We start from the raw sequence: 24,329 nt of genomic DNA on the forward strand, positions 1-24,329 counted from the left end.
CCATCCATCCATCCATCCATCCATCCATTCATCCACCCCTTCCACACCCATCCATCCATCCATCCATCCACCCATCCATCCATCCACCCACCCACCCATATCCATCCATCCATCCATCCATCCATCCACCCCTTCCACACCCATCCATCCATCCATCCATCCATCCATCCATCCATCCATCCACTCACCCCTAACAGATTTTAGTACTGAGCACCCTATCACAGCCTTTCAGCACAGGCTGTACCTTGAGGATGATGTCTCCTGCCAGCAGCCGGCCATCTCTGGCAATCACTCCATCACTATAAATGTGCTGGATAATGATGTGGACAAGTGGGGTTTCACTGCCTCCCACGAGCCTAATGGAGAGGCTTTCGTCGGGATCCGCTCGGTTGATCTTGATGCTGGTAACCTCCCCTCGTGGAATCAGGTGATAAAACTTTGGAAAGACTCAAATGGACAAAGACAGTGTTTATTTAAGACACCCACCCAATGGGCATTTCCAGTCACTCTTCTTGCCAAACTAAGCCATTTCTTGTTCCTTGTGCGTGTTTTCCACTTTTCCTGCCTTGGTGCCAGGGTACATTTGTCTGCTGGAATGTTTTTTATCTTGGGCCCAAACCCAGTTTTTCCTTCTGGGCCTCCATGAAATGATCTCTTCCAATTAAACTCTCCCCTGATCCTTTTCCCTTGTTCTCTCTAAACACACCATTCTCTCTAAGGAACCTTCTGCTTCTCAGGGCATTAGACCTATTATTATTATTATTATTATTATTATTATTATTATTATTTGTGCTCCTTTCTTGGACTTTCAGATCTGCAGGACCTTTGTTCTGGCTGCTCCATCGTGCTCTGCACAGACTTTCTGCATGCAGAAGCCTTCAGATGAAGCTTACTTAGTGAAGAGATATGAATGAAAGTCTTTCTGGAATGAACTGCACCTTTATCACTCATTTGTCAAGGGCCAAAACCAGAACAATCCTGGTCTTCTGCTCTTGTAGATCACTGCGGTGATGTTTTACTTGAAGCCCTGCTTTTCATACGTGAGAGGTCCTTAGTCCTCTCTAGTAGTAAAGAGAAGTCAAATGCCTAAGCCATACTCAAGAAGAGACCAGAGCTTTGGAGGTGGCTTCTGGAGATTTGTCCCTCATCTGTCTGGGCCACTGACTTTAGATTTAAACAGAGATCAAAGATCCTGTAGGTTGGTGTTTTCAAACTTTAGTGTTTTGACCCGAGAATGTCTTTATAAACACAAAACCTTTCAGCATTCCCTCCCACTTCTCATCCATTGTGATAGGGCAGAGCAAGTAGCTACTCTGACCTCTGTGTCCCTTGACATGAGTCAGCCTGAACAGCACTCCTCCATAGAGCACAGAGGGAGGTGCGCTAACTAGTGGGAGGCTGCGAGGCATTTGGACTCTAAGCTAGGTCAGAGGCTGAAGACAGGACACTGGCTGCCTCTTCCGGTTTCCTGCAGCCGCATTCATGTCTGGGTAGTGTCCTCAGGGATGTCCTTATGGCTCTGTAAGCCAGGAGCCAAACTAGCACTGTTTTTTCATTTGAGTTTGAATAGAGGTGTTCAGAGGGGACCTTAACAAGTACTGGGACCAAGCCACAACTAGTTTGGTGGGAAAAGTGGTGCCTCTGAATAGCCTGAGGCTCAAGTGAGGATGCAGAGGGCTGAGATGTTTGTCTCCAGGAGCTGCTGACAGCAGCCGCTTTTGCCCTAAGTCTCCTTGAATGTTGTCATCTGGCAAGAGGTAACACTGTGGGCCTTGGTTCTACATAATCCACTCTTTGTGGCCACTTTTGAAACCTATGACCTTAGCCCATTTTTTTCTAATGACCTCAATGCCCCAGGAACAATATAGGGGAAAAAAAACTAAGTTGCTTCTAAAACAGTGAAGAACATGATTAACAAGCTAATTTAGTGGCCAGAGGAAGCTGGAAATTTGTAAATATGCATTCTTACATTCCATGCAGATTAAACAACTGCAATGACTGGCTGAGAAAAATACAGTAGTTAGGGACTGGAGTAAATTCAGAGTAAAGCATGGGATATATGTGTGTGCGTGCATGTGTGTGTGTGTGTGCATGTACAGGGTGTGAAGTGATCATGAATAAGTAACAAGAAGGCTTCTATAATCGTTCACGAATTTTCTGAGGCATAACAAAGCCAATGGTTGGAGCTCTACTTCCTAACTCTCAGTCTTGGAGGGCAGTACTGCCTGGCAGTGAAGACAATGGTCTCTGAAGTTGGTGGATCTGAATTAAAATCCTAGTTTTCTAATTTTGAGACAAGGTCTTTTTTTTTTTTTTTTTTTGGTGGAACCGGGGATTGAACTCAGACCTTTGCGCTTGCCAGGGAAGCTCTTATTCTATTGAGCCATCTCCCCGGCCCCTAGTTTTCTAATTTTTATCTGGGTAACTTTGGGTTAGTTACCTAATCACTCTGGGTCCCAAGTGCCCTCATGTGTAAAACCAGCAGTGATAGTCCTTGTCCCCCTGCATTATTACAACATCTAAAGGACTTAAAATGACCTAGAACAGAGAAAGTGCTTAATTTTTAAAGCTATATTTATTACTATTCTAAAATTCTAGCATAAAACGAAAATAAAAGAGTAAGGCAGTCAGTCCTTTACCAGCTCCATTTATATTGGGGAAAACACATAGGATCTAAGATATAACAGCTTGCTCTGCATAGATTCTAGAGCCATATTATGAATTCAAAACACTGCAAGATAATTTGGAAAAAGCTAAGAATCTCCCCCTGCCTTAGTTTCCTCATATGTAGATAGGAATAAATAGTAACTACTTCTTAGGATTATATTGAGGAGTAGTTGTAATAAGAACAAGTACTGTCATATCATTTACTATGTGCAAATACCATTTTAAAAGCTTTTCCCTCTATTATTACTTATGTGCATTAATCTAGTCCCTGAGGGTAATGGTTTTAAAAATTTTCCTGTCATTTGTGTAAATAGAGAACAATAGTTTTTTCCCTCATTTACCTACAAGTGAAGTAAGCCAACAAGGTGAAAACATTTTATGCCCTTGAGAAGAGAGAGGTCACAGAAGGTGGATGCTGGTTTGCCTGTCCTCTACCCTGATGTCACTCTGGAAGCCCAGCTCATGCCCATCCTTGACGGGCAGTGCACTTACCTTCAGAGACAGTGGCGTTTTCATGGTTTCCTCTGCTCTGGTCAGCACGGTTTCCAATTATACTTCCACTCTTTGTCCTTCGAAGAACACTCAAGGCTCTACTAATTTTTTTAAAAGATCTGCTTCTAATTGAGGAGCGATGAAAAGGCCATACTGAGGAAAACAGAGATAAGAGAAATAGTACTTACAAGTTAAGTCACCTTTTATGCATACATTAGATAAGATATATACAATAAAACAGTGATTATATCTAGATGGAAGGATTATAGAATTTGCTTACCTATATTTTTTTTACAATGAAATACATTCAGCTTGTTTTTAACAATCTCCTGTTTTCCCTCCTGGGCTAAACTGGATGAAACAGTGCTTTCCTTGAGCAGGCAGGAGCCATAAATTATGAGGGCTCACTTTAGCTCCTTTCACCAAATCAGATTACACCATTTTAATGATCTGAGGTACTTGTGGTTTCATTTCACTTCGGAGAACTGGACATTGAGTAGCTGCCAAAACTACCAGAAACACTTCCCTTTACAAAAACATTTCTAGAACTTTCCATAGTGAATATTCCTCAGAGTGCAATCCTAAGGAAGGCCAAGAACCCACTCCCAGACACCCACCCATTTGACTCACCTCTGCTTCGTCTGCTCCGGCCAGTGTCTGAGGGGCTGTTTTCTGCCTGACAACTCTCTGCAGCTTCTGAAGCCTCTGGGGATAGTGGGGTGGCCGTGAGACTTGCGCAGCCATCAGAGCAGCCATCTTGGGAGCGCCTCTTCCTGTCCTTCGTCAGGCCGTAGTGAGAGGCACCTTTACAGCTGGAACAAAACCCAGGACATTAGAAAGACTAGTTTTCACTGCAAGTGCTCAGTGGGGGCTTGTCAAACAAACAAGCCTGCCTCAAGACCTCTTGCATCTCCCATGCAGGCACTCAGTACACACTTGCCCAAATCAGGTGAACTTATGACTAAAGTACACAGATTTTTAAGCATGCTTGTTGCATTCTCCTAATGAACTCTTTATGTTGGCTGATGGAATAGAATTTATGAGTTACAGTATCTACATGGCTAGGTTTGGAGGCAGGTGATCCTTTAACAGTTTGGACCCAGTAATTCCTTCTTGCTAGTGCTTATTTTGACCATGAAAGCTCTTAAGTCACACCCTCCTTTCTTTTGGATTTTGCTCCCTCAGAATTGAACAAAAACACAAAAGTCTTCCAAGATTCCATATTTAACTGTCCGTGGAACAAAACCACTGTTGCCACAAAGCCACAGGAGTTTACTCAGCATTGCTGTTCCCTACATGCTGGCTTGGTGGCTTCCATCTGTGCCTTGGACTGGTCTGAAAGGCCAGCCCTTGTTCCTCAATGAAGCCAGGACCAGGAGTTGCTGTGCACTGGGAAAAAATGTTGTCTTCCAGCATTGGGATTATGTTGAACTGTAAAACTTTTACAGTTTTTAACAACATATTTGTGTATATGCATTCATCATCCACTTTATCAAAAAGTGAACTTTACCATAAAGGCCATCACTTCTGCAAAGGGAGAGGCTGGGAAAGATCATTGCTAAGGCTCAGGAGATTAAGGGTTGAGCCAATCAGGAGGCAAGCATGGCTGAGCAGGCTGGACAGCCTTTGTTGCCAACAGCAACAGACATGATACTGATGCCACGCTTGAGCATGGCCAACACAGTCATAGGTGTCAATGTGTTTCTTCCATTGTGTTGGGTGCACTGCTGGTACCAACCATTGAGTGTAATTTAAATGTCTTGGAAAAGATTCTATTATGACCCAGAATTGAAATGAAAGTGACAATGGACAAAGTCTCAGAAAGAAAGTGTGTGTGTGTGTGTGTGTGTGTGTGTGTGTGTGTGTGTGGTTGAGATGGGGGAAACAAACATCCCCGAAAGAAGGTCCTTATATCCTTATTTTTAGAAAAGGAATAAGCAAATGCTTTATTAGCTTAAAAACATACCCCTGCAGAGATAAGAAACAGTGTTACATACATTTTGTTGCTAAGATCACTGAAAAGGACTGCCTTTTTTACATCAAGCAATGCAACCCAGGGCAGAAGTTACCAAAGTTGCCTGAATGGATTTCAAAGCCACCAGAGTCTGCTTTGATCAATCCAGTCATGTGGAGACATCCTTAAAAGTTTTAGCATCACTTAACTGGTGGAACATCTTTAAAGTTCTTTTTCTCATTGGAACATACAGCATGATGCTTCTTATATAATTAGTGGCTCTCCAATGTGATGAGATGTGGTCCAAACATTAGTATAAAAGCTCTAGGGTTCTATAATCTTATACCCTCAACTCCTAAGCCAGAAAAAAGGCCAGTCAAGCCCAAGTTTACGCTGCTAGTGCTGCCCTCACAGGAAGAGATCAAATTTCTGGTTCTAATAGGTGAGGTTTTACCATACTGATTGATTACTTTGGCTTCTATTTGTTCTGCTTCCAAATAGGAAAGATGATAGGGGAAATTCAAAAATCAGAACAAAAACTGCATGGTGGAAAAAAATAGTATCCAGGATGCATTTGAGTAGCTCCAAAGTCATAGATGCCCAAGGGGAATTCTTCCAGGCTGGCCCATAGTATTTGGTCAGCAATGAATGGGAAGGAAGTTTCTAGGCTATTTAGCTGGTTTGGAAAGTCTTCATTCTTGTGTGTGTGTATGGGGGGGGGCAGCAAGGCCCTTAATGATAAGCCCTGCCAGAGCAGTAATGTTTCAATTAATGTGAAACAGAGCCACAGGCAGGGCTCTTTTAATACCAGAGGTAAGAGAGTGAGGGGCAATAGGGGATGCAGTAAGAAAAAGGTGACATCTTATTCTGTCGTCTTGTCACTGAGGAGGGTAGAGTATTTATAAACTATACCATTAAGAAATTTACTGATTCAAATTCATTGGGTTCTAAAGACATCTTTTTGAGTCCAGGAAAAGCAAACTCCACAAAATGGGTGGTTAGGTTTCCCTCTCACTGTGTATCACTAACAGCTGGGAAAGGTAGAGAATCTATACTGAAACCTTTGGATTCCCGAGCTTTGCTTGAAAAGAAAGTTCTGCTAGAACAACTTATCCAGCTTCTTAGCCCAGCCTGAATCCAAGGCACAGAGTGATGTATGAAGGTTGCGGCTTATACTAATTATCTCTTGCAGTGACTAATACTGGGGCCTCTTGATTTACAGACACAAAAGAGGGAAGGAGAAGAGAACAGCTGATTAGCGCTGGCCAGGACAGAAACATGTGCTGAACCCTGGGCTGTGTTCAAAGAAAGCAGGATTTATACTCCCTCTTAGTTATTCTCAGAACTAAGTACTCTCAGGTGGTGATGGCCATGAATTTGAAGGATGAACACAAGGACCACAGAAAACCATTTTTCACCTATCCCACAAACCCTGCATGTGCTGTCTATTCAATACACAGTGTTCATGGTAATAATAAAGCAGGAGTCCTGAACTCCTTTATCAAAGCAAGCAGAGACAAGCCCATCTGTAAGTCACAGTGCAGACACTAGGTGTACTGGAATCTCCGTCTATTTTTTTTTTTTCCCCCTGGGGGAGGAATAAGAAGAGACAGCGAATCTCTTTGCTGCAAAATTCCTGAGTCTGTGTGTTCACCACTAATGGGACTGGAGGTTAGATGCAGGGCGGGCACTAGACATTATCAGAGTTCTCCTTGGGCATCCCTCACAGAGCTCAGGCCACCAGGCAGCAGGAGCCGGCTGCTAAACCTGCTTACTGTGTCATAGGCCAGTGAGCCTCAGCCCTCACACACTGCCTAGATGACCTCCCTTTGATCTCCAGCTTCTTTCCTTCTCCCTCCTCAATCCACTTCCATATTAGAGGAACCCCGAGCTGGCTCCTCATTTGGTGATCGTTGATTTCCCAGTCCAATTTTACTTTAAACCTGGCCTTGCAAACTCACACACAGTTTGCAAGACCTCCAAAAAGATGGAGGTACTGCTGGGTTGGGCTGTGGGGATTCTGGACCCCATGGTCACTAGAGAGGCTGGCTTACTGCTCTCTAAAGAAGGCCAGGACAGAGTTGCTGGAGGAAGCAAATTGGATGCCAAAAATCCAATTTTAAATGTGAAATCTCTGGATTTTTAAATGACAACAAATTCAAAATTTCTTAAAACACTGTGATTCAAATAAAATACATCTGCTGGACACAGCTGTCTCCAGGCACGGCACATTCCAATCTCTGGTAGGAGGAAAAACTTCCAGTGTGGGTAACTGGCCTATTTCTGTTTTTTCAGTCCTCCAAGAAGCAGTACTACTCTCATGCTCTGTCCCAGCCTTCCTTTTCCCCACTGGGGTGTGTGTGTGTGTACACAGAGTTGAGATGCCCCCTTCTTTTAAATGGGAAAGAGAGAGGTTTGACCCTAATAGATACACATTCTCTCAGGCAAAGGGAACCAAGATTAGAAGAGCCTGGACAGAAGCAAGCAACCCTGCCAGCAGCTGGATCTGAGGCTTTTGCTGCTCAGGTACACAGGATGAGTGACTCTGAAGTGCGTTCCTGGTGGGGCCCAGGGCCCAGGCTGCAAGATGCGCTAATAGGAGAGGAGCCAGTCACATGTGATTGCAGCAGACTCTATGTGTGCTTGAGAAGATAACTGGTACATATGCCACATGGAGCTTCAGCATCTCAGTGCTGTGGCTCAGACAAGGCCTCTGTGCCCCGCAGGATGATGCTTGGGTAGGTTAACTGAGGCCACACACACGGCACATGGTGCATAGTACAGAAGATGGATGGATACTCACTTCTGCTTGTGTACCTTGTTTGTGCTTGAGTCCCCACCCCCACCCTCACCCCTTCTCCAGGGCCCCATCCCTGGACAGTCATCCTCACACCACAGCTCCCCGGCTTAGCAACAGACCCTGGCCCAACTCCCTGCCTCTGTTATGCACTCAAACCTCACCAACACAAAATTTTAATTTTTTTACTCAGAAACTTCCAGGGAAGTGTTTCCCATTGTTTACAGGATGGAGTACCACCTCCTCACACTCACATTCTAGGCCTTTCCTGATTCATATTATTGGCCACAGCCTCACCTACACAGTCTAGTAACCCAGAATGAGGTGCCCAAGTGGAAGGGAGTATCCCTCCATCTCCTATTGTGTTCCATACACTGTGTTCTATGAGTGTGGCCTCCATTAAGCTTCCCAATCATTGTCCTACCACATAAATTACAACACCTCATGACACAAAAGGGACAGAAGCCTGTTCAGGTTTACAGAGAGGACCTGGGATCTGAACCTAGGCTGTAGGTTCTGTGCTTCCTCCCTTTAATCCCAGCCCCTTGCTTCCCCTGGTCTTCAAAACTCATTTTCCATATGTAAAATCTGCATAAAAGGCTTTAAAGGTTCATGTGAAGTGCCTAGCAGAGCTTGGACTATGGTAGCATAGCAGCCAGCACAATTATTACGCTACAAGGTACACTGTTAGGCATGTGGAGACAAGAAAAAGTCCACACCCACTTGATGAGGACCCTGCCTGAAAACAAAACCTGTCATGCCTGCCTCCTCACCAGAGGGTGAGGAAGAGAGCTCAGAGGATGAGGCCACTCACTTTGGGGTAGTCAGGGTGAACTCAAGCAGAGTCCAGGAAAACAAGTGACACTAATTTAACAGATTAGAAGTAAAGACCATGTTCACAGGCCCTAAAAATGCAAGTACATGACAGATGCCAGGAATCATGTGTTCTTGGTAGTCTTTGTCCTTGTGACACTGATGGAGAAAGAGCAGAGCTAAAATGACATCAGAAAGGGGAGAAATGTTGGGTAGCTCCATGAACATGATATGGGATGCCTGACCACCAAACTCAGTTGTGGGGTTCAGCAACCATGCTTGGGAAGCCTGATGTCAAGACGGGACAGGATGAGAGACAGCAGGAAGGATAAACCTTCTTCAAGAGGAAAGGGCTCAAGGTCTTCTCCTCATGGAGAATTCCTGGCCATAAATCAAAGGTGGGGTGCTACCTTTACCGGCAGCCATCCATTTTCATGTACTACCCTTTATCGTTGTGAGAAATTCTTTTACATGTTTGTTTCCCTTTTAAAAGCCTGCCCCCTACCAAAGGAATACAGCTTCCAGGAGAAGAAAATTCCTATTTGCCTGGCTCACCACTAAACTCTCAGCCATGGGCAGAAGACATCGATAGTTGGGGCATCAGTAGGCTGTGTTGCAGCAGCCCAAGAAAGTCTGGAAGCAATTCTTTTTGTTCTTGTTCCATTTAGATGCTTTCCTTGTATACTCTTCATGGCGTTGGCCCAGATATATTTCAATAATTTCTGGCTGCCCAGAACCCTTTTTTGAAAGCAGGCAGGCTATACATTTTGAATACACAGCAATTAATATTTTATAACCTAATGCAAAGCATTAGAAATTGTTACTGTGTTTGAGATAAAATTAAGCATATCATTCTTCAAAACACTCTTACGTAGGCTCCCTGAGCTGCCCCTGAGTAGGACCCATGCCTGCTAATTAAGTCCCAGTCCCTTAATTTTTCCCTTGGAAATGGCTATGTAACAATAACACAATTGCTGTTCATCTGACTCTACTCTCGGTTCTGCAAGTAGGACCCCGCTCTGGAGCTTTATGAATTCATTGTCTTCTACACTTCATTCGCCACCTCTGCGTCATCTTAAGCAGTATCTCTTTGGGTGAAGACCATCAGGTGAAGTATTCTTCCTTGTTCAGATTACTTTTTCTCCCCTTCAAGGTTGCAGCCCACAGTTGCTATGATGGACCCCATGGCCACTTGCATAGTTACTGGAAGTGATACACGAAAAAGTCATCAGCACTTGTGTGTAGCCATGGGTGAAGTAAGTATCAGTTAATAAGTAAAAGAGGTCAGCAGCTGGGCAAAGCCCAGCCTCTAGTCATCAGTTTAGACCCTGGATATGAACTGGAGCCTGAATGAACCCATCCAGGAGAACCAATAGACTTCTTGCACACATACCTTCCCCTCACCAGCCCCTTTTGTATGCCTCTGAGCTTCTAGGGAAAATGCCACCAGTTTTTCCAAACACTGGTTTTCTTTGTTAATGAACACCAAAAGGGAAAATTCAAAATGAGTTGGAAAGCCACTTGAAAATGCAGGCCAAGTTTGGGAGAGCAGGAACCTCAGTCTTTAGGCTTGGTGTGAGGGGGGGAATGCCCTGGGGGTAGAGTTTATTTAGGTAACAGTTGATCCAATGTAACCTAAGCAAACATACCTGCCTTGGTTTACCCAAGATGCTGATGTGTTCTGATGTGATAAATGGCCCAGTGCCATGCAGGCATGGGAAGCAGTTAGCTAGTCTTTGAGCAGGACCAATTTGGGAGGAAAGGGAATTCTTCCACCTAAGGTTCTTGGCTCTGTTTTTTTTTTTTTTTTTTGGCTCTGTTTTTTAATCAATTTATGGAATTAGTATCTGTAAGAATCTGTGCTTTCATTTTTACTTTTTAATGTTATTTTATTTTATTATAGTCTTTCTGAGACAGAGTCTCACTAGGCAGTTCAGGCTGGCCTTGGGCATACTTTGTAACTCATGATGGTCGACCTTGCACTGATCCTCTTGCCTCAACTTCCCAAGTCCTGGGATTATAGGCATGTGCCACCATACATGGCTGTGATTTCATCTTTAATCCTTCAAATCCCAACTCACATATGACAACATAATTATAGGAAACATTGATCACCATCTGACATATATTTTTTTCATCTGACATATTTTGTGCCCATTAATCCGTTCAATCCTCACACCATGCCCGTGAGGGTGGGAGGGCCCAATAAGCAGCCACTTTGCCAAAGAGACATGAAGGCACATAGAAATAAAGTCACCTTCCCAGGGCCATACAGTTGCTACAAGCAGAGTGTCCGGACTTTGAACCCACGCAGGCAGAATCGTAATTGAAGTGTGGGTCCTAGGAGTCAAGGCACTGCGTGTGCACCCTGGTACCCAGGAGTACCACATGGGAGGCAGGGAGGAGCAGGAGAAATTCACAGCACAGTATATAACATTATCATCTTTACCAATGATCTTGTTTGCTGCCAGCCACTGAATGGCCACGTGCAGACACGGCAGGGCAAGCTGCAATGTGGCCTGTTCTAACCAAGCTGGAATCTTTGGGCCTGCAGCGGAAGACTGTGAACTGAGAGCATCCTGCCACCTATGCCTTTGCTTCTGCCCTGTCATCAGGGCCATCTGTCAACAGAGCGTGCTTCTGCTTGCTGGATTCCCACATGCCCTCGGGCTTGCCCCATCACTGCCAGCCTTCCACTCTGAAAATAGCCTAATTATCTCTGGGAATAGGCGTGGCCCCTGCAGCCCTGAGGCAGAAGTTTAAACTGATCTTCTGGGTGGGCGGGCGGGCACCTCTGTGCGGTGTATTTATTCTGCCTCTAGAGGGAGCCCTTTAGTCCTGCATTCACATATTTCTAGACACAGCATTTGTGGCAGACAACAGGCCAGAGCAGTTACATCCCTACCACATCGCTAGCGTACTGTGTTCTCCCATTAATTACAATGCTCACAACATTGTAGTTAATAATTAATGTAATTAATTAATGATTACACTATCATGGTATAATTAATAACAGCCTAAGCTGTCACTTGGGGCTTATTCTTATCAGCAGGCATGCTACTGGGGCTCAGCCAATGAAACCCTGCCCCAGCTGGGATATCTTATCCCCATTTTATTTTATTTTATTTTTTGGAGGCCTGAAGATGCCTTTAGGGCATTTCTTTTTTTGGTGTGAGTATCTGGGTTCAAACCACAGCATTGTGAGCGAGAATGCTTTGTTTAAATAGGCACTTAAACAACTGAGCTAATGGGCAGGCCTCCCTTCTCCCCATTTTACAGATTTGCAACACCCAGCTTTGAGTGGTCAAGTACTTTACCTCACACGACACAACCCTAAAGAGCTGAAAGTCAGCAGAGCTCTTGTTTTCCTGCTCATTATGTACTCCATGCCTGTCAAGCTGTGGGTCTGGCAGTTCTGAGCGTGTCACCCTTTAGCCATGTAATCCTTACAACCACCTAATAAGGCAGGTATGATTGTTATTCCCACCCTGCAGATTTGCAAGCTTCACAGTACAAAGGTTAACCAGCTCAGGGTCACAGTTAGCACCTCGGGTGACCAGCATTCTCAGTTTGCCCAGGACTGACCAGGTTCTTCAGATGCAGCATTTTCAGTTTTAAAACTGGTTGGTCCCAGGAAAACCAAAGGAGCTAGTCACCTTATAAGTGCCAGAGACAGAGTCTGAAATGAAAACTGGGAATAGGAGGCCTATGCCCACGGTAGTGCATCTTCTTCCTCTTTGCTACACATTTTGTTCTTAGATTTATTTTTATTTATTTTTCAACCTTTTATTTATTTAGTACAGGGTCTTGCTACACAGTTTGGACTTATAGTAATCCTCCTGTCTCAGCCTTCCCAGTGCTGAGATTACAGGTATGCGCCACCACACCAGGTTTCTCTGGGGCCAGCACAGCATGCAGTACCAGGGATGGCTGTGAGGGTGCTTTTGTGGTCACAGGTGTCCCTTAGTATGTATGCATATGTTGCTCTCAATGGCTTTCCAAAATGCTGCTTCTAAACTGCTGCTTATATATAGCCCTTTGTGACAGCCCTTTGGGCCTAAACTTAGGCAAGTCTAGCACTTCCCAGCAACAAGAAGAATCAGTACCACTGTTTAGAAAGAGCTGAGCTGATAGCCAGGAGGGCCTGATAAATACCAGCCCTGCTCCCTGGGGTGATGCTGAAGAATTCCAAAGCCAAACCAGATGTGAGGTTGACAGTAGTTAATGAGGGATGGTGGAGGACTGGGCACAGTCCACATGACAGGTCAATTCTTCAGGAGATGTCAGAAGAGTTTATCCATTCGGTGACTCGCCAGCATCCTTGGGGTCACTGAGTCCTTTTCCTGGACCCTTTTGGGGGAGGGGAGCAGATAATCCCATGCTACAGATGATTTGAGTTTTTCACCAACTGCACATTGACTCGGGTGTGCCTGTGGGGGATGGGAGAAGGCTGACCATGGAAGAATGTCAGCTTCAAACTTTTGGTGCCCACAACTATTGACTGAATTCAAAATTGTTCTGTTTACTTTGAAAACATTTGGAAATGACCAAGTCTAGCTTTTTAGTTGGGGCAAAGAGATTATGGATCGACTATGTCTTCTATTTCAGGATTGTCTAGACACAGTTCTTAAGGTAAGAGGAAGGGGTGGATTTCAAGATGGGACAATACTAAGACATCAGAACTACCTACCCACTGAAATTTTCCAACCAGCTATAAAAACTACTCTATGTACCCAGAGTATGCACGGTGCTTTTTTTTGTTGTTGTTGTTGAATCCTTGTGTTTCTGTAGTCTATGTAATCTCAGGAGCTGAGCAATGGTTTAATTAGCTCAAAGTGGAGATGGAGATGTGGGGGAAGGTGGCATGGCACTGGAGTAGAAATCATTCCCAGATGACATTTAAAAACATTCCTCCATTCCTCCAAATGCATTCCACTGCACTCCTAGGATAACTAAAAAATGCTAGAGCCTGTCCCAGCCCTTCTTGTCCTGAGTGTCCCAGACGCTCTTGCATGCTCTGCATAAGACTAGAATGCTGATACTGTGTTCTTCCTCACCCTGTGTCTGCAAAAGAGTTCTGCAAAGGTATTTGCATCTTTGTGTTAAAGCTTGTGCATGCAGCAAACAAAAATCTTATTTCTCAGCTAGTTTTATGTGTGCTAAATAAGCTTCCTCTTTTCTGTCAGTATATTAAAAGGAAACTGCCTTATTCCACCTGCAAATCACATTTCATTTCCTGAAAACTGTGTTACAAATGGAGGAGCATGCTTCTCTAGTTTCCAGGAAATACTGGCTTACTAGATGAAGGAAAACTTATTTTTCCATCTCACTCCATCTCTCTCTCTCTCTCTCTGTCTCTTTTTATGAATTTAGGACAGGGTCTACAGGATGTACAGGGTGTACAGGTTCTCACTATGTAGATTGGACTCATAGTGCTTCTCCTGTTTTCAGCCTCCCAAGCGCTGGGATTACAGGCATGCGCCACCATGCCCAGTCTCAATTGCCATCTTGGCGTGCCCCACGTGCAGGCCAGGGATTGAACACCAGCTCCTGCACTCTGCCGAAGCAGGCACTTTAGTCCACTGAGCTATCTGGTTGGCCCTCTCCATCTCTCTGTTGCCAGACTCAGCCTTTGACAACTACTTTGCTCAGTTCCTTTCCTTTGCCCCAGTCATCATGCTGGAGAAAGCTTGCTGCAACCAGGTGCATTAGCAAATTGTCCCTCTGTACGTCACACCTGTTTTGCCAGAGGTCTTTGCCCAGCTTCATCTCTTCAGTGACTACCACTCCAATCGTACTCACTTTATCAACAGCCTGTCCTACCACGTTTTCTCCACTACGGCTTCCAAGTTAGCAGTACTCCCAACCTCCCATCAATCATCTGAGGATACATTGCAAGATGCCTAGAGGAAACGAAACTATAGGGAGCGTCCAACTTTATGTATGCTATGTTTTCTCCTATACATACATATCAGTGATGCAGCCAAACTTCTAAATCAGGCACAATGAGATACTAACAATAACTAACCAAATAAAATAATTATGACAGTATACTGTAACCATAGTTCAGGGATCTGGGGGCTCTCTAAGATATCTTAATGTACTACTTATTAACTTTCTTTTTGTTGATTGTGGGTTTTTAAATTCTGTTTTGTTTTGTTCTGCTTTTGAGATAGGATCTCACTGTGTAGTGCAGGCTGGCCTCAAGCTCAGGGTGATCCTCCTGCCTCAGCATCCCAAAGGGCTAGGATTATAGGTGTGTGCCACTGTGCCTGACTTGTTGACTGTGGACAACTAAAACCTTGGAAATCAAAACCAAAGAAAAAGGGGGACTATTGTAATCTCTCTCCTTTCTGAGCTCATTCATCACTCATTTGTTCCATAAATATCTAAGTGACTCCTAAGTTACCAAATGTAAGACCCAAGCTAACTGTCCTTACAACTCTGTCCCTATAACCGTTAGCAATCAAGTGCAGAGAAAAGGTAGGCAGGCAAACAGGTCAGTGTGAGCCACAGTCAGGCCTCCCTGTCTTCAGGTACCACTTCTGTTGCCTCAACTACCTACAAATCAGATATATCCAAGGGAAAAACTCCAGGAATATTTCAAGAATTCAAACTTGAATTTGCCATGTGCAGAGCACCACACTGAATCCACATGAGTGAAGCACAGGCAGAGCATACTGCAGCCTCCTGCCTTCTCACAGATTGCCTTGCATGTCTTTTCTATCTCATGCGTAAAGGACTGTGGACATGTCAGATATTCATAAAATATATCCTTAGTTTTAATACAGCCAAATAGAACAAGCCCCATTTTTCTAATATTCAAAAGTAACTGATGTTGAAGGAAGGCTGTTTTTAAATGTAGAAAAATAAAAGTAACCCATAATTTGATGCCTCTAAAAACCCTTGTTAATCTGTTAATAGCCTTGCAATCTTATTTGTTATGCACATGCATACATATTCACATTTTATGTTTTCCAGTAACAGGACTAAGTAAAATGCACATTTTAAAGGATTGCATAACTCTCTCTCTCTCTATCTATCTATCTATAGCTTAACAATCTACAAGTGGTTCTTACCTTGGCCGAGAAACAGAATCACTCAGAAAGGTTTTGAAACTTTAGCCTCAGACCAATTATGGCAGAATCTCTAAGGTGGGTCTGACATATATTGCTGGGTTTGTATAGCTCTCGAGGTGATTCTAATGTGCAGACATAGCTGAAAACCACTTCTCCAAACCTTTCCATCTATTTCAGCTGACTAACTGATATATATGTGTGCTTAAAATGTACCACTGACCTACTGACCAGCTAGTATTGTCAGGATTCTTGGAATCATTCATTTCATTGAAAAAAAATTTTTTGGCAATGTGGATGGAAAAATAAGCCAATTAAGTTTTTTTCCATTGGCTTTAATGGTCAAGACCTTTAAATAAATTCTAAATCCTTTTGGCCTCAAACATAAGCCTGAGATCCATACAGGCAATGATATTCAACACTTCATTGCTCTTCATTAATACATGTTGAACCAGGATGCAGGAATATTTCAGTCAATAGGTTCTTAATTCCAATTACCTAAGTAAAAATTAGGTACCCTACTGCTGGTTTAATAACTTCATGGAAGAACTGAAACAACTTTTTAAAATATCTACTTTTTCATTTATTTTGGCACTTACCTCTTTTCCCCTCTCTTTCTCCCCCCCCCCCAGAGAGTTATGCACACTAGGTTTATAAATAAAATCCTTGAGGTGTTCTAAATACCCTGAAGCACCATTGCCCACCACATATTCTCAGTGGATGACTTTGGTAAACAGCACAGAGGGCTTGCATACATGGTACAGCTCTCTCCACCACAGACCCACCAGGGTTCTGTTTTGACTCTTATTATCCCAGTTGAATCATGAATATGGCCCCACACCCTATTTTACATTACTTGTGGGCTCTGAAGCGGCCTTTTAAGTTTCAATCCATTTTATACTTTTTCCTATTACTTCTTTAGGAATTCAACAGTCCCTAAGGAAGAAGGCAAAAAAGAGAAGCAGAAAAAAGAAATGAGAATCCATAAACGAAACCCAAACGGGCCATCTGCCATCCCTCCCAATTTATCACTCAACGTATTCATCACTAAACATCTGTCACCAAACAATTGCGCTGAAATTGATGGGGTCAAACATTTTAAGCGTCCAGTTCTTCCAGGAAGGAGAAAACAGAGTCCCCAGATTTATTAGGATGCCATGGACTTCCAAGTTGTTGAAGTCAAGCTTTTGCCCATTTGCCAAAATGGAAAGAGGAGATGGGGATGTGAATGTGTAGGGCATTAGCACAATCAGCAAAGACTGGCACTTGCCCATGACGGAAGGTGGTGCTAACAGCCTATAGTACGAACTCTTCTAGCTACTGCAAATTTTTACTGCAATGTTAGGCATTTAACTTGCTATGAGTTATTGCAATATAAATCTAGATGAGTAACTGCATAGACCTCCAGCTAGATTAAAGAATGGGATCCTTCAGAAATCTTCAAAGAGACACCAACCTAGACATGGGTTTAATTCTGACAAAGAACAAGTAAAGGATTGTTATAGCCACTGCATGTTATATTTTGAATTTTGAAAATGATTATCTCAAATAGTAAGAGTTTTCAAATGTACACATACACGTATCATATAAAAGCAATACTACTCCACTAGGCAGAGACCAGGGTGAACTTGGCCCTATAGTTTTTTGATCTCCAAATGAAGACAGATCCAGATATATTACAGAAATCACTGTATATAGGGAATTTTTGACCCCTAAAAGAATTAGATGCCCTCTTTATTAATTGTTCTGAAACATTCAAGGATGGTGCCACTCTGTGTCCTCTATTCCACCCCTTGCTGCCCCATGGCAGATTTGGTTAATTATAGGAGAGAATTTGGTTAATTACATTTTATATGAATTGATACTCAAAAGACAACTTTCTTTTCCATTCATTTAATTATAATCTGGCCAGTGAGCCTATTCTTAAATGGACCATCAATTGGATTACATAAAACTGACATTTTGAAACAGGACCTTTTGACTCCCTGAGTGCTTTCCCAATGTTAACAGTATGAATGCATTTTGAGAAGACATTTTGATAAGGATAATCACATGGTTTAAATTATTTTTCTAAACTTATAATCAAAAGGCTTTCATTGGGCCTTGATAGCAATAATTATCATTGCCTTTTTGAAACTGTAATAAATTTGAAGAGTTTATGATGGAAAGTGAAGGGTTCCTGTCTGTCTCAGTTACTTTTCTCTAGTTGCTGGGACAAATACCAACACTCAAAATAAAGCAAAGAAAGGTTCATTTAGCTCACAGTTCCTGGAGGTTTCAGTCCATACTCAGCTGGCTCCAAGGCAGAGTGACACATGGCACAGCGCAACTTTTCATGGTAGCAGCAAAGAGCAGAGAGCCAAAGGGAGAAGTAGCAGCCATAATGGCTGTAGAGAGCAAGTCTGTCTCCCCTAAATTGCATTCAGGCTATCTGCCCCAGGCAGGGTGTCATACTTACACCAAGAATTCCAGAAGTACTCACACCCATAATCCCAATGAATCATGAATTAATGCAAACTCTAGAAGTCTACAGCATGACTGGATGAGGCTTTGAGGGGACAACTAGACACAAACCATAACTCTGTCCTAGAAATAATGGAAGAGCCAGACTTGGAGGTGGCAGAAGTAGCCCTTAGGGGCACAAACATTTGTTGAGCCTTGTATTATTTTTCCATACATGGTATCTATCACATTTAATACCACTAAATCTGATGACCAAAGTGGTGCTGTTTTCCACATTACAGTTAAGAAAATAGATTCAGAAAAGCTAAATTACTCAGCCAAGGTCATACAACAGAAGAATTTTCCTTGAAGACTCAATTGTAATATAACTAGTAAATGGTAGACCAAGAAATGAAAAACAGGTATGACTTCCAGCTCATACTCTTTCTACCAGTAGATGTCACCCCTAGGACTTATTCAATTCCTAGAAACTCAACTGCGTTTCTGAAGACTACTGTAGAAGAAAGATCCAGGCAAAATAAACCTAACTGAGTCATTTCCAACCTGAACAAAAGAGCCCAATGGAGATGGTAAGGGGACATTCACCTACAACTCTCCTTCCCAAAACACATGTCATGCATTTGTGAAGGAGGAGGATGATGAGGAGGACAAAGAGGAGGAGGACAAAGAGGAAGAGGAAGAGGAGGAGGAGGAAGAGGAGGAGGAGGAGGAAGAGGAGGAGGAGGAGGCGGCGGGGGAGGAGGCGGAAGAGGAGGAGGAAACTTTTCTCTACAAAAAAAAGCTCTGGCCTGTCTAAGGATACCATCTTCTAATTTACATATGAGTTAAAGAAAGGGTCACATGGAGGGGGTCTCCCATGTGTACGCAAAGGGATTTGTGCTTGATTTGGAAGCTTCCAGAAAAGTCACACACTGGGCAAACAGTCATCGCCTACCTTTGTTAGTCCTTTGAGCTTTAGGGACTTTCATATACTTTCTTTCACACTCTCACTCTTCTTTTTTACTTACCTAGAACTCCTAAAACTACTTAGTATGGGCTCTGATCTCCCTCATAGATTTTAAAAGATCATTGAAAGTTCTACCATTTGCCCAAAATGAAAGGACTGGTAAAGCAAGGAGGATTCACATCAAAGCCTTTTCCCAGCTCCTTCCTTCTTTTCCATTCGATGTGTCAGCCTAGCCCAGCTTATCTAGCTAGCCACACAGATTTGACTTGCCTCCTCTCAACAATTCCAGCTCTATTTTTTCTTTTTTTGTTTGCTTGTTTTCCTCAGGAAAGATCTTATTAATTAACTCATATGGTATTCAACCTTTTGGTCTGCCTGCCTTAGTCTCCCTAGAAGCTGGGATTAAAGACATGTGTATCACAACTGGGCCCAGGTCTGCCTTAACCTTGGCAGACCCCAGAAATATTTCTGTCTCTCATTCAACAAAGTTCACTGACTCTCATCCAATAAGTGGAGAGAACTGGCAGGCAGGTTGGCAGGTAGAGCAGCTCACAGCTACTATTTGCACAGGTTCCAAGCTGTTAAACAGTAGACTCAGTCATAGAAGGTTCTTCTTGGGTCAAAAACATGGTAAGCACTGCTACTGAGCTATGGCTGAAACAGCATCCCTGTTCCTCACTCTGAGGCTGGGAAGCGCTGTGGTGGTGGTGCTGGGGCACAGGAGAGTTGGGCTCTGGAGTAAGACAATGAAGTTCTTTGTGAACTAAGTCCCAGTTTTAGGAAATAACCACCTGAGCAGGGCCAGCCTGTATGCTGTCATTTAATAAAAGGAGTAATTTGCAGATTGGACCCTGGAAATTGCCAGTGTCTATCTAATTATTGTTTAATCAAAATAATCACTTGGCAATTGGCATTCCATTTTAAAGAAACTGCAGGCTGTTTGTGTGGAAGCTGTGTTTTCCTAAAGGACAACACGGCAGACTATTCTTGATTTACAACAGTTTTACTTAGATTTTTAGATTTGGGCTGCAAAAGCAATACACATTCCATAGAAATAATGCTTTAGAGTTTGAAATTTGGTCTTTCTTGTGATGCAGGACCACAGCAACAGCAGAAAGCCACAGCTCACAATCAACTGCACAGTCACAGTGGAAAACAAAGGACACTACCATACTGTACTGCTAAGCTAGGCTGGTCTAGTAAAGACATGGTCAATTTAAGACATTGCCAATCACAATGGGTTTACCAGGCTGAAACCCCATCACAAGTTGAAAAGCACCTATATAGCACATTGGAAGGAACTTTTAGAAAAGAGAAAAACTTAATAAATATTTCAGGGTAATATAACAAGACAGCCTGACAGTGCCTAGTGAGAGCGAATAACTGGTCAAAGCTGGCCTGCATGTACTGATTTTTAACTATCCTGGCAAGAACGCTTCTCTTGGAGGCAGGGGCAGGTAGGTAGGTGGGCAAAGAATGTGGCCAAACCTAGCCAGTCAGGACATCCAAAAAAAGAGAAGAATTCCAGGATGGACACATGACCCAAATTAGATCAATCAGCATTGGAACCATGTACAATCATTCTTAGTATCCTGGGGGATTGGTTTAAGGCCTCCCCAAATCCAAAATTCAGGAATGCTTAAGTCCCTTATGTAAGATGGTATAATATTTACACATAACTTACACATATCTTCTCACATACTCATGTCTAGACTACTTATAATGCCTAAAGGTAAATGCTATATAAATAATTGCCTGATATTGTTTATAAAAAAAGACAAGGAAAATGTGTACATGTTCAGTACAAATACAATTTTACCAAATATTTTTGATGTATTTAGTTGCATCTCTGCATTGGGAACCTGAGGCTATGCAGGCTGACTGTTCCTCTCACTAGTGGGAAGAGGCTGCCTGAAAAAGAAGCTAGCATGAGAAGAGCAGAATGATGGGACAGTAAGAAAGCCATGTTGATGGAGCCCCAAGACCCAGATTGTCAGTTGGTGACTTCCTGGATTGTCAGTTCGTGAGATAGACTGTTTTTATTGGCATACTGGCATCTGACGGAAACCTAGGCAGTGATTTAGGAGAGAGAGGTGCCAGAGCTGGGTTGAGAAATCCCATAGCTACCTTGTCTCATGAAACAACAGAATCCAACTGGATGGGGAGACTGTGGCTTCTTCTGTGCCCACTGCTCCCTGTTGTGGGGGCCCAGGGAGGTTATTCCAGATGAGAAACAGGGAAATGGAGGTGCTGATTTTTAAGACTACCAAGTTACCATAATCACACCACTTATTTTAATCACACCCACTTTTTTAATTTTTTTTTTTTTTTTGCGGAACCGGGGATTGAACTCAGATCCTTGTGTTTGCCAGTCAAGCACTTACCCTACTGAGCCATCTCCCCGGCCCCCACACCCACTTATTTCTATATCTACATAGAGACAACAATGCCCAGGAAATGAGAACAAAAGTCAAGGGGCGAATAAATAGCAGTAGTGCTATGTCCTGAGAGGGACAGTCTACCCACTAAGACCTGAAGCTTTTGTCTCTGTTGACAGGAACAAGTGCAGGGAGGTCTGCGAGTGATGCCAGCATGATATTTAAGAGCTTTATGTACCTTGTGAGCTCCCAAGATGTGAGAGACTCAGGGGAAAGTGGCTGTACAAGCTGTCACCTTAGCATGACAAAGGCTTGCTAGAGAGGATTTAGGACACAGGGGGCTGTGTGTGACTGCCTGGTAGCTGTGGCTCAGAGACAGCTGAACCTGATTCCCAAGAACATGGTGATCAGAGCCAAGGGAAATGGGCGCACAATATCTAGGGTAAACACAGTCTCCCAACAGCTTGCCTGACTTACAGATGGATAGTGAGAACAAGGTTAACACGAAGCCTGTGGAAAGAATGCTGTGAAGTCTAAAGCAGTAGCAGTGAACCTTTGGCACGTGTACTACAGATTGCTGTTTGTCATCATTAAAATCTCTAGAAGATTTGCCATCAGTGGCCTAGGAGAAAATGTAGTATATACTTTTCGGGCCTTCCTGTAGTCATCAATAAGACATAAGACCCAGCACTTGCAACTTCAGTTAGGCTTCAATATTTTGGCTCACAGTTTGGTTAGCTTTGGTCCATAGTTGGCAGGTGCCAAAGCAGAAGCTGCATGGTAGAAGGGTGTGTCTGGGAGGGAGGTGCTCACATCAACGTGGCCAGGAAACATAGAAAGCAAAGGAAGGAGATTGGCAGGGACACGCATTTTCCAGGTTATACCCCTGTGACCTGCCCCTCTCCCTCACACAGCCCGGCAGCTGATTCACCTATGAGGAGAGCAGCACCTCCAGGATCAAGTCCTCGTTCAAGCACTCAGAGTGCTCCAGGGACTACCAAGTCCAAACCATTACAGACTTGAATACAGAGAACTTTCTGTGCTTCAAACAAACCAGTAACTTAGTAAGTTTACTTAAGCAGAGGTTACTCATATCTTTCCATAAAAAGTCATTCTAGGGCTGGCCAGATAGCTCAGCAGACTAAAGTGCCTGCTTAGGCAGAGTGCAGTGGCTGGAGTTCAGTCCCAGACATGCAGTACCAGGTCTGCCCCCAGGGTGCGCTGACACATTGATTGAGACTGGGTGTGGCAGTGCATGCCTGTAATCCCAGCACTTGGGAGGCTGAAAACAGGAGGGTCACTGTAAGTCCTATCTATGTAGTGAGACCCTGTAGAGCCTGTACCAAATACATTAAAAAAAAAAAAGATATTCTATTCTGATTCCAATTATGTAAAACTCTTTCCTTCACATGCAAATCCAGCAAATAATGATAGCTCTATTACAGCAATGTGGTTGAAATGTTTATGTTCTCTTCTTTCCGAGCAGGTTTTCAGTTTGTCTTTAAATAATGTTTTAAAATATCTAGAAAGAATCTAAGTAAAATTAAAAGACATAACAAGAAGGGAAGGATAATTGCAACATATAAATTAAAAACTATTTTTAACATATAAAAATATATTAAAATCACCTACGAAAGTCACCAGAACAACTAAAAACAATGAAGAAATGGACATGACAAAATATAACAAACTATTCAAAACATCACTTGTAGTTTAAAAAGTACAACATCAAAACTAAGAAACAACACTGAGATAGTCACTTCATGTGTATCAAATCTGCAATCATAACATCAACTGCTGGTGCAAAGTATGTATTTTAAGTCAAGCACTTTTTTTTTTTTTTTTTTTTTTCAGTACCGGAGATTGAACGCAGGACCCTGCGCTTGCCAGGCAAGTGTTTATTCTACTGAGCTATCCCCCTGGCCCTAGTAAAGCACTTTTTATAAAAGCTGATAAGAGTGTGCATTTAAAAAAGCCAACTTGGCATATCAATCACATTTTTAATAATTTCCTACATTGAAACAGTAATTCTACTAATAATTCAATCTATGGAAATTTGAAGTTCTTCATAAAAAAGTACTCAGAATACTGAGAGCTTAAAAATCTGAGTACACATCTAAGTAAATCCCTATACTTAGGAAATAATTTAATCTATTATGGGATGCTCAAAGATAGACCACTATATATAGTTAAAACTATTCCTCTTGTTAAAGTATTTTGGGGGCCCGGGAAACGGCTCAGTAGAGTAAGTGCTTGCCTGGCAAGCGCAAGGGCCTGAGTTCAATCCCCGGTTCTGCCAAAAAAAAAAAAAAAAAAAAAAATCTACACAATAAAATTATGGAAAAAAAAGAAAAAAATATTTTGGGGTAAAATTCTCCAGGGTATCTGAGTTTGTTTAAACATAATATATAACTAGAAAAGGAAGGGGTTGACAAGGATAAAAAAGCTAAAAATATTGATAATTACTAGAAGTAGATGGTATATCTATGGGGTTCATTATATTATTCTCTGTATTTTCTTATTCTGTTTTAAAAATTCTACCCTACAAAGTTAAGATGAAATTTTTAAAGAATAGCAAATAGAGGGCCTGCCAAACGGCTCAGTGGATTAAAACGCCTGCTTAGGCAGATGCAGGGGACAGGAGCTCAATCCCTGGGCCTGCCATGCTGGCCCCACCCCCCAGGGCACACTGAGCAGGCAACTGAGACTGGGCATGGTGGCACACACCTGTAATCCCAGCACT

At 42.9% G+C, this 24,329-nt stretch overlaps 1 protein-coding gene across 5 annotated transcripts in view; it reads right to left on the reverse strand.

Moving 5' to 3' along the window:
* The window catches only part of Lnx1 (ligand of numb-protein X 1), a 101,848-nt gene that overhangs the window by 24,746 nt on the left and 52,773 nt on the right, over positions 1–24,329 (reverse strand). For all 5 annotated transcript variants that reach the window (XM_023711078.1, XM_023711077.1, XM_023711076.1 and 2 more), the window contains 3 exons: positions 3,790–3,971; positions 3,160–3,312; positions 245–447 (listed from right to left, as the gene is read on the reverse strand). In XM_023711078.1, coding sequence (XP_023566846.1) covers positions 245–447; positions 3,160–3,312; positions 3,790–3,971 — 538 coding nt within the window. The remainder of the gene's footprint in view (positions 1–244; positions 448–3,159; positions 3,313–3,789; positions 3,972–24,329) is intronic.

Source organism: Octodon degus, unplaced genomic scaffold, assembly GCF_000260255.1.
Source record: "Octodon degus isolate 3935 unplaced genomic scaffold, OctDeg1.0 scaffold00019, whole genome shotgun sequence".
In the NCBI taxonomy this organism is placed as follows: domain Eukaryota; kingdom Metazoa; phylum Chordata; class Mammalia; order Rodentia; family Octodontidae; genus Octodon; species Octodon degus.